Source organism: Thunnus maccoyii, chromosome 3, assembly GCF_910596095.1.
Source record: "Thunnus maccoyii chromosome 3, fThuMac1.1, whole genome shotgun sequence".
In the NCBI taxonomy this organism is placed as follows: Eukaryota; Metazoa; Chordata; class Actinopteri; order Scombriformes; family Scombridae; genus Thunnus; species Thunnus maccoyii.
In genome coordinates this window covers 29,960,039-29,971,311 of record NC_056535.1, presented here as the reverse complement: position 1 = coordinate 29,971,311, position 11,273 = coordinate 29,960,039, and the positions used below count along the sequence as shown (strand labels likewise).

The 11,273-nt window shown below is 37.7% G+C and overlaps 1 protein-coding gene across 1 annotated transcript; it reads left to right on the top strand.

The window, feature by feature from the left end:
- The first annotated feature begins 3,519 nt into the window (after nucleotides 1–3,519).
- On the top strand, nucleotides 3,520–8,232 carry LOC121894319 (E3 ubiquitin-protein ligase TRIM39-like). Its single transcript, XM_042406843.1, has one exon. The coding sequence runs from the start codon at nucleotides 4,587–4,589 to the stop codon at nucleotides 6,009–6,011; it is 1,425 nt and encodes a 474-aa protein (XP_042262777.1). The 5' UTR covers nucleotides 3,520–4,586; the 3' UTR covers nucleotides 6,012–8,232.
- Nucleotides 8,233–11,273: the final 3,041 nt, after the last annotated feature.

Genomic DNA, 11,273 nt, shown 5'->3' with positions numbered 1-11,273 from the left:
AAGACAAGTTTGTTTTGTCCAGTTCATCTTTCTGCTGTGAGAGCTTTAAAGGAGCTTTAAAATGTCCTTGTGTGTGTGTGTGTGTGTGTGTGTGTTTGTGTGTGTGTGTGTGTGTGTGTGTGTGTGTGTGTGTGTGTGTGTGTGTGTGTGTGTGTCAGAGAGGGAGGGAATGTTTGTCTGCTCTTGGTTGCTCAGTAGCAAATCTACAGAGATCAGACACCATGAAACCCTCAGTACAATGACAACTAACACACCCTATAGGAAAGGGTTTACCCTTCAGAATACCCAAAACATCACTCTTGTTTGTGATGACATTTTCCTTCGATAGTGACGTTGGACTTGGAATTGAAGTTGGAATTGTAAATGTCTCATCAGTCACAGATAAATGTGTGACTAATCCTTAATGAAGCTTTCAGAGAGCAGAGAGAGTTTATTCTTTAGTTTTTATGCTTTTTGTTTATGGAGAAAAAAAACATTTTTTTGAATAAATATGGTTCAAACACTACAAAAGTGTGTATCAGCTGCACAAAAATGTTTTTAAAAAGTTTAAATATTTTCAATTCTGTATATTCTGGGTCACATTAGGGCTAAAAGGATGTTTTTACTGATCTTAAATGTAAAATCAGGTCAAATTTGACCCTGAGCACAACTGTGATTTCAACATGAAAAACACGCTTAAAGAGAGACAGAATCAGACAGAGTTGTAAACAACAAAGCAAACACTCATTCCTCTGATATCTCTCTGATTTCGACAAATGATTTGACCTGGATTTAATCAACATGTATATATGATGAGATTACAGACACAGAGAGTGTGTCTGAGTAGTTAAATACTACACATGACAGTGTAGCTAATTTATTCAGCGGCTTTGATCTATAACATATAAACTGAGCAGTAATATTACGGAGTGAGTCTCAGGCAGTTTTATATTCTCACGATTAGAGTGACAGACAGTTAATAATGACAAAGCAACTGACGAAACCAAAGTGATGTAAGAACGTACTCAACCAGTTGGCCTTTGATCAGAGCAGGGATTAACGAGGGATCGTATGCCTATTTTCAAGGCCCATTTGATGACGATCTCAAATTGTGTACCTCATCATCTAATCCAATCCAATTACTTTACATAGATATCCGATGTAAAAACCATCTTGAACTCGTTCACACCATAAAAAAAGGCATTCAATTATAAATTAAAATATGCTAACAATTACACACATAAACGGGGAGAGGAAAAGTTAATGTTACTAATAAAACACAACTACCACATTTAAGTGTCAGGCATAATTAGACAGTCTTAACATTTGTATGCTGTACAGATGTTATTTTGAGAATCCTCACATCCTGCTTGTTACCAAAAATTTTGTGTCACTATAGAATAACGATTATATTTTATTGACAGTAAATGTAGAGAGACGGGAAACTCGGGGAGAGAGAGAGGGATATGATATGCAACGAAGGTCCCTTGGCCAAGAGTCAAACTGTAGATGTTGCAGTTACCGTACACACCTCAACCATTAGGCCATCAGGGTGCCCACCATAATTAAATATTTGATATATTTATTTTAATTTACTGGTAGTAATCAAATTTGTCATCCACCGAGGAACATTTATTCTGTTGAGTAAACTTTCACAGTACAAAATAGGACAAATAAAAGGAAAAGTTCCTGTAAAAATATCGATGAAGACTTTAAGATATGTCTGAAAGCTCCGGAAGAAGCTTATAAGTGGACCCTTATTTAAAATTCTGTTGTAATTTTTTCCAAGGTCGAAAAATGAAGTTTAACACTTAATCTACTGATAATGTTTGGATTTATTTTAATAACTTTAGTTGATAATGAAGAGAGCTTTAGAGAAAGTTCAGTCAGGAAGATTACTGTATCTTTTACATGCTCAGGTCTGTAGTTTCATTTATTTATTCGCTCATAATTTCCTTGTTGTCATTACCCGGGGCCATCAATTGAGATGTCAACTGTTCACCTCAGCTAGTCACGTGTAACCAATAGCACAGTGGCACACCTTCACTGTCAGCCTATCATCTTGCAGCTGTATTTTTTTTTAGATGTTTTCTTCCTCTCTGCCTTGGTGCTTTTATGCTTCCGCCATGCGCACCCAACCATGTCTCCATCACCACCCAGTCTCTACAAATTCATCAGTGCATCACTTCAGCAACCTTATCAGCCTTATCAGTCTCAAAACGTCATCAGCCACCGGTATCTGGACTCCATGGAGGGATTTATCTTGTTGCTGCACAGGACCGATGTGTCTCAATTACAGAATCTCCCTGTAGAGTCTAAGCACCAAATACTTTTCACAAGACGTAATCATCAACATCATCTGTATGATAAACAATTCTTTTTTGCTTCAATCAATTGTCTCTCCTGATGGAAATACCCATCAACAGTTGTCAAAGCACAACATGATGCTATGATATTTCTTGCTATGTCTGACAGACAGTCTGAAAACCCAAAGAGATTCAATTTAGAAACATTCACATTTGAGTTAATTCATTAACATTGTAATGTAAGTCAATTATCCCATTGGCTTACATTTTTCTGATTTTCTCCCGATCAACCCTGTTCTCACCAAGAAAATATCAGAAGCAGAATCATTTGTTCAGTTGCTTTAAACAACCTACAGGTATTTTCCTGACAAGCAGCCTGTCTGTGCACATAACTGAAACTGTATCGCATTAAATTACATTTTTTATCTGTCCTTTTGCAATATTATTTTTTTTATGTCCCATCACGGTATCCTGTTTCAGCACATCATATTTAATATGCTGTTCACACAAACAAACCTTTGCTGCGTCAGTGAGAGACACCGATGGGAAAGATAACTCTTGACAAAAGGTAGGTGGATGCTGAACAGCCAAAGTAAATAAACTTCTCTTAAATTTCCTCCTACCTCACTTGATGATTCATTTATTCTTATGGTGTTTGGACAGGTGAAGTAATCTCTGTCGGTGGCACCTCAGTAATGTGCGCCTCTTTGCCAGAGGCCCTGTAAGGAAGCAAGCTGCTGCCAAAATGTGTTTCAGTGGAATTTTAAATGATAATTATGGTAACACTGAATTGTGAGTACTTACTGAGAAACACATCTGGAACAACCTGACAATGGATGAGTCGCTAATAACTCTGAATTGAGGACAATATAGTCCTAGTGTTAGAACAGATTTAAATATCTGTGAATCGACACCACTTTCTTTATGATTCGTTCCTGATTAACTTTGATCAGCACTAAACTAATAACTGATCATTAATTACTAATTACTTAAACATTAGTTACTATTTTTGTGCACTCCCAAGTAATATCTCATGACATTCATCATTATGTTTCCATTATTTACCCTTTTTATGTCCCATCAAGTAAACAATCATCCAACAAAACTAACAAATAGCTACTGAGTTTTTAGTTAATATTTTATTAATAACAAACCAAAAACAGCAGGATTATTATAAAATCTTTTAATCATCATAATCAGAGCACATATACATTAATATTCATGATGTCCAGTAGCCTTTGGTTCAGAATTAATCAGGAACAGCATTTATGAACTTATTATTACATAATGATTCATTAATAAAGTATCTCCCTGTCTGTCCTCTACTAACTCATCATTATAGTCCTTGTTTCAGAGTTATGGAGGAACTTATTAATGATTTATCAATTATCATTCATTCCTCCCTCATTCCTTCATAACTGCTCATGATTGTGTGCACCGTATGTCATCTTTGTGTTTTTATGTGTTTTAAAACTGTATCATCTTTACAATCTCTGCTGAACTTAACAAAACACTGTTGATTTGGTTTTACTCCAATTTTTTTTTCTTTTTTTTTTTTTGCTTTTAGTCATCTTTATTGTAGCTGCTTTGACTTTGACTGGACTTTCTGTTGACTTTTATCACCCTTATTCATGTGTTTGACTCTCTCCTTTATTTTTATTTCCTGAGATTTGCCCGATTTCATTAATTGTGTTTTTATTTCTGTGTAACTTTTGTTTTGGAAAGAAATGTATAAAGCGATGTTATAATGATAATGTTTATGGACCATAATGTTTTTCCATCATTTCTGGATGACGTGATGGAAACTAAACCAGAAATATGGGATTAACAGTGTGTTTCACGTGTATTTTCCATTCTTACAGAAACAGCCTACAAGACAGGACTTGTCATGGTTTCTTAGCATTCTTCTCATGAAAGGTATGTTGAAATGTGAACTCCAAGCAGTGTGACAGTTTGTTATCATCATATATATCATCAGCTATCTTCAAAATGCTCCTGATGGCCTGATGAAGCTCCACCTCCTACCATGTGACGCAAACAGGAAAGAGAGTTATTCTTTGTTGCTCTGACAAGAGATTCACAAACTGAGAGACAGATATTAAAATTAATCGCCATAACTGAGGAAGGATTGTCACCACGATACTGAATACTTCTCTTCAAATCTGCTGCCAACTAAAAAGAGGATGAATCAAAGTGAAAGTAACTGAGGAAACTTGTTACAGCAGCGAGGGAAAACACAACTGACTGTCTTCCTGTTTTAGCCTTCGGCTGGGTGTGTTTTTGGCTTCACTCGAAGAGGAAATGGCTTCCTGTTTAGCGAAGGATCTCTCCTGTCCTGTCTGCCATGACATCTTTCAAGATCCTGTTGTCCTGTCATGTAGCCACAGCTTCTGCAAAGCCTGCGTGCAGAGCTGGTGGAGAGAAAAACTACCACATGAGTGTCCGGTTTGTAAGGAAAGACATTTACTGAGTGATCCACCTCGTAACCTGGTATTAAAGAATCTGTGCGAGACCTTCTCACTGAAGAGAGATCAGAGAGCTTCAGCAGGGTCTGAGGCTCTCTGCAGTCTGCACTTTGAGAAACTGAAACTTTTCTGTCTGGACCATCAGCAGCCAGTGTGTCTCGTCTGCAGAGATTCAAAAACACACAACAACCACAGATTCAGACCCATTGATGAAGCTGCACAAGATCACAAAGAGGAGCTCCAGAAATCTCTGAAGCCCTTGCAGGAGAAACTGAAGCTCTTCAAAGAAGTTAAAGGAAACTGTGATCAAACAGCAAAACACATTAAATTTCAGACCCGAAACACAGAGAGGCAGATTAAGGAGCAGTTTAAGAAGCTTCACCAGTTTCTACAAGAGGAAGAGGAGGCCAGGATTGCTGCTCTGAGGGAGGAGGAAAAGCAGAAAAGTAAAATTATGAGGAATAAGACTGAGGCTCTGAGTAAAGAGATAGCAGCTCTTTCAAACACAATCAGAACCACAGAGGAGGAGCTGAGAGCTGAAGACGTCTCATTCCTGCAGAACTTCAAGGCTGCAGTGGAAAGAGTCCAGCAGCGCCCCCTGCTGGATGATCTAGAGCTGAACTCAGGAGCTCTGATAGATGTGGCCAAACACCTGGGCAACCTGACCTTCAACATCTGGAACAAGATGAAGGAGATGGTCTCCTACACTCCTGTGATTCTGGATCCAAACACTGCTCATCCAGGGCTCATCCTGTCTGAAGATCTGACCAGTGTGAGACGTGGAGAGACACAGAAGCTTCCTGAAAACCCAGAGAGGTTTGACTATTATTGCATTGTCCTGGGCTCTGAGGGCTTTAACTCAGGGACTCACAGCTGGGATGTTGAGGTTGGAGACAGTACAGGCTGGGTCCTGGGTGTGGCAGCAGAGTCTGTCCAGAGGAAGGGAGACATAAAGTCTGGATTATGGAGAATAGGGTTATCTAATTGTAAATACGCAGCAGTCTCCCCATCAGTTCCCCACACTACTCTCTCAGTGAAGGAAAAGCTGCAGAAGATCAGAGTTCATCTGGACTGGAACAGAGGAAAACTGTCATTCTCTGATCTTGATACTAACACACACATACACACCTTCACACACACTTTCACTGAAAGACTGTTTCCATACTTCAACAATAGGAATGAACTCCAACTAAAAATATTGCAGAGAAGACTCTGTAACAGTGGAACAGCCCAGTTAGAGATGATGATGAAGCATGAATAGTAATATTTTTTTAAAAGGAAATGCTGCACACTTAGAGCTCTTTACTGTGTATTAATGAGAGTTTATTATCTTTTGTGCTTGCAAGGTGGCTCTGATAAGTTTATAGTTTGGTTGTCAGCTTGTATTCAAAGCTTGATTCCAATGTTGACCCAGAATCATGGAAAAATAACATCAAAATGTCCACGTAAACTTCTCAAACGACTCCTGCAGCATAACCAGCTTCTGCACTGCTGATATTCTCCAAGATTTTTTATTGAGTTTGTCTTGTCTTTTTAGAGAGCTTGAGTTGGTTCTGGAAATGTTGACTGACATATATGTATGTGAAAATACTAGACTTGATATTTAATTGATGTTAGCATATTATGATTGGCTGTTTCAATACTACACACTAGCATCGGCATCAGTTATAGTATTTGCTTTTATATGATAGTCTAACAGTGTAGTCAGACTATCATATAAAAGAGTAAACATTTTTTGGTTCAAGTGTTGAAATTATTATCAGTATTAATATATGTAGTTAGAAGACAAAGTGGACATAAGTTTGTGCCACAATCATTTCTTCAATATATCGTAAAAAGTAACGTGACTCTACTAATCAAACATGTCACTCTGTGCTCTTTAGCTTCTTTGCTAACATGATAGTTATATTTGCTTACTAGTGTAACTTACCTAGGAGCTCACAAATGTTACTGTTTTTTAAAGTCTGTTTACAAATGTACAAGACTTACCTTTTTCAGAGGTATTTTTTCATCAGCTCATACATGTCTTTGTTAGTTTTGACAGGAATAGTTATCCTGGAATATGAAGTAGCAAAAGTTAACCAAGTCTCAAAATAACTTTGGCTGACTAGTCTGTTAGCTAGCTTTAGTGAGCTACGGTTAATCTGCTAAAGTAACTTCATCTACTAGGTCTGTCACTTTTTATTCAAAATTTAAACTACAATTTCAACATGGGAAAAATTTGTAATGTTTGATCAAAGACCAGCTTCAAATTTAACAGTGTGTAGAAACACAACAGGCTCCAGCGAGGGGTTTTCCTTAAATGCACTGTGAATGACTGTGGGAGCCATGGCATGCCCTGTTGGCCTATAAAATAGGCTATTGTTGTTCTCTTGCTAATGAAAAGTGAAGAAAACATGGCTGTTTGTCAATGACAGTAAAATTAGTTTAGGAGTATAGGTTCATATTAATTCAGACAAAATATGTTTGTTTGAATTAATTCTAATTAGATTTATTGAAAAAGTTCTACTCCTATTACTAACCCAAACTTAACCCCACAGTAATTTTCTGAGAACTTGTCAGTTGTTAATTTTAGTCACTGTGGTGTAAAGCTACTGAAATGCTGAATCATTGTAAGGTCAAGATGTCTTGCATGACTTTAACAGGCTTGTAACCTCTCTCACACTCAGTGGGGGCCTGATGGACCATGTGACCTTGCAGGGGTTCAACTCTTATTAGTTTGTTGCAATGACTGGCTCCTTCCACAGATAACGAGGGGAGCTGTTTGCATCAGTTTATGACCTTGTTGTCTCTTGTGCCGAGGTATAAGTCAAGTATTCTTTAAACATTTGTATTGTTTATTTTATTCTGTAATTGCATTCTGTGTGTGTACAATTGCTTCCTGGGCTCAAAATTAAAGTACTTTCATCTAAGACAACAGAGACCTGACCAGAGAGTTTTGGGGTTAACATTTGCAGAAATGCTCCCTGCAAGTCTAAAGCCAGGGCTACAACCTGTCAAATGTTTTTCTTAAGATGGAGAAGTCATGACCTGCCGTACTCTACCTCTGATTGGCTAGTACTCATTACCTTCGTTGATTGGGTTGGTTGGGTTTAGGCATGAGGAGTGAGATTGGTTAGGGTTAGGGTAAGAATATCAGGGTAAGCCAATCAGAGGCAGAGTAGGGCGGGTCATGACTTCGCCATCCAAGGAAAAACAATATCGCCAACCTGCCCTCGGTTGCTAAGGTTGTTGCTAAGGTTGTTACATGGGTTGTTGACATTGATTGGATTTCAGCTCCAACATGCACAGATGTATTTGAGAAGTTGACATTTCGAGTAAACAATGAGAAAAAGAAGTGAAATCCTGCTACTACAGTTTTTTGACGTTGCCTCCTTAGCTGCCAGATGAGGAAATGTACGCAGTTACTTCCCACCACTGAATATGACTAAACTGAACTTAAATCATGGTCAATAAAGGGATCCAGAGAATTGTAGCACGATATGAGATATAAAACACTGAGCTGTTTGACTTTGAGATAATACATTTTCTTTTCTTTGCATCCTGAAAAACAGAGACATTTTTAATTACATATTTGTCATTCATTTTAGTTGTTTCTTTCACATCAGATCATAACTTCCCCTAAAGGGTGATCAGTTACAGGAAGGAACACTAGCAGGCCCGAGGCTACCATTGTGGAAACCGAGGTCATGTCCTAGGTATTTTTTCTGGGCCTTTTTCAATATATATATTTCTTAAAATGTTAAAGTAAAGTGACAAATCGCTAAAACTGCTTAGTTGTATGGTGTGTTGTGAACAAAGGTTGACATCATCTCGCCAGCAGAGTTGATCAGCTCTACGTAGAGTACGGTCCCTTCAGTTCAGCCTCTGTCTGAAACAGGTTGTTTTGGCTCCTGTCTCTTTAAAGCCCCCTTCCCAATGAACCCACTCTGTTCTTATTGGCCAGCTTCCAGAAGGTGACCCTCGGCAATCTTTAACCTATGTTACAACAGAGAATCAGGGCCACTTCTTGGGGGTTTAGGTTAAGAATTGGTTGTAGGCTCCTTAGCTGCCAGAATTCTGCCGAGTGTCAGCTTCTGGAAGTTGGCCAATCAGAACAGTGTGGGCTCATTGGGAGGGGGGCTTTAAAGAGACAGGAGCCAAAACAACCTGTTTCAGACAGAGGCTGAACTGAAGGGACCGTACTCTACGTAGAGCTGTTCAACTCTGCTGGCGAGATAATGTCAACCTTTGTTCACAACACACCATACAACTAAGCAGTTTTAGCGATTTGTCACTTCAGTTCACTGAACTGAAAGGCAACATATGGAGCCAGTATAAGATAAATAACATACTTATCCCTGATTTTCTTTGACCCTTTTTTCCTTATTTGTATTTTAGAGACTAGACTTTGCGAGGTAACTCCAAGTAACTTTCTTATATACTATTCCTGTCTAGTACAAATTGAATGGTCTGCACACGATACTGTGAGGAGGCTTATGTTCCCAGGCAGGATTTTTTGGTCATTGGTGGTTACAAATGTCAGTGAGATTTTAAATTAGGTGATCTTACTTTTGAAACAGAGCCCAGAAGATCAGTATAACTCAGTTTTGGCTCTCTGTTGCACAATTAAATGAAAATCAGTTATGTATGCATCCTCATACTTGCAATGATGTGCAGATATGGGGACATATGACCACAAAGAAAAATGTTATTTTCATATATATATGTAGTATTGTTGTATATATGTTTATATATACATAATATAATGTTTATATATTACATTTCTATAGTACAACATAGTGTACAGAGTAAGAAGTAAGAGCTTGTCTTTTACTGCTGTCCTTGATGAATAAAAACCGACATTCATAGTGCTGTGAAAGGAAATACATGCTTTGTTTATTGCACTGAATGGCTTATTGTTTGACACAGAGTGCCTGACAAAGCACCACCTCCTACTCACCTGAGACAAACCAGGAAACAAGACCGTTGTTCCTCCACCAGGAAGCCACACACATACACACACAACAAACATGCAAACTTTTTGTTCCCCGCACCTCTGAAATGAATCAGATACCCCTGAAACCAGGCAGGTACATGTTTACTGGTTGATGCCAGGCAAGTGTGCGATTCATCTTCTTGAGAAGAGGTGGGAACCGTCTTGCTCAACAGCAAAATTTACAATGAAATATTAAACTGTAGCAACATGTCCTGAAGATGCTGCACAGTCAGCTATTATTGCATAAAGCTGTATATGAACATGTGCTGCTGCCTTTTTGCTGATGTTGTAAACCAAGACAGACATTTAATGTGTGTGTTGATTTCATAAAGTAGAAATGGAGCTCCTAATCTCAGTGAAGATTGTGCAAAACTCAAAACAGTTAATGGAAATACATTGTACATACGATCAGTTCAGTCTTTTTAATTTAAACTATGTTACAACAGAGAATTAGGGACACTTCCCAGGGGAGTTTATTATGAATATAAAGTTGTAATGTCGAGAAAAAAATAATATTACAAGAATAAAGTTGTAATCTTTTGAAAAAAGTCAGTAACAAATTCATAAATTTACAAAAAAAAAAAATCAATAAAATCTACTCTTAAATTTGAATATCATAAGATTACAGTGGTTATTTTTCCAAAAAACTGCAATAACCAAGAATAAATCACAAAAGGTCATCTTAACTCATTTATATAACAGTGCATCGTATTATAGAAGCTCATCACATGAAAACTGTCTTGATTCAAGGAAATACTTCATAAATAAACAAAATCTGAAAAGTAATGGCAAACTAAAGCTGTCAAATAAATGTAGCAGAGTAAAAACTAAATTAAAATTCTACAGTAGTACTTTAAAACTGTACGTAAACATAGTACTTGAGGAAATGTACGCAGTTACTTCCCACCACTGAATATGACTAAACTGAACTTCAATCAAAGTCAATAAAGGGATCCAGAGAATTGTAGCACGATATGAGATATAAAACACTGAGCTGTTTGACTTTGAGACAATACATTTCCTTTTCTTTGCATCCTGAAAAACAGAGACATTTTTAATTACATATTTGTCATTCATTTTAGTTGTTTCTTTCACATCAGATCATAACTTCCCCTAAAGGGTGATCAGTTACAGGAAGGAACACTAGCAGGCCCGAGGCTACCATTGTGGAAACCGAGGTCATGTCCTAGGTATTTTTTCTGGGCCTTTTTCAATATATATATTTCTTAAAATGTTAAAGTAAAGTGACAAATCGCTAAAACTGCTTAGTTGTATGGTGTGTTGTGAACAAAGGTTGACATCATCTCGCCAGCAGAGTTGAATAGCTCTACGTAGAGTACGGTCTCGTCATTCTATTCACTCCGTGGATGAGAAGGCTGTAACCTACACACACATACAACACTTACAAGATTAGTCAACACTGTGTTTAAATACAGTTTGCTCTTTCAAACCATGCATGACTGACCATGGATAATACAAATCCTCTTAAGAACAATATAGAATGGCAATAATAAGGTGGGGCGATCCGGTTATATAGCCTACATC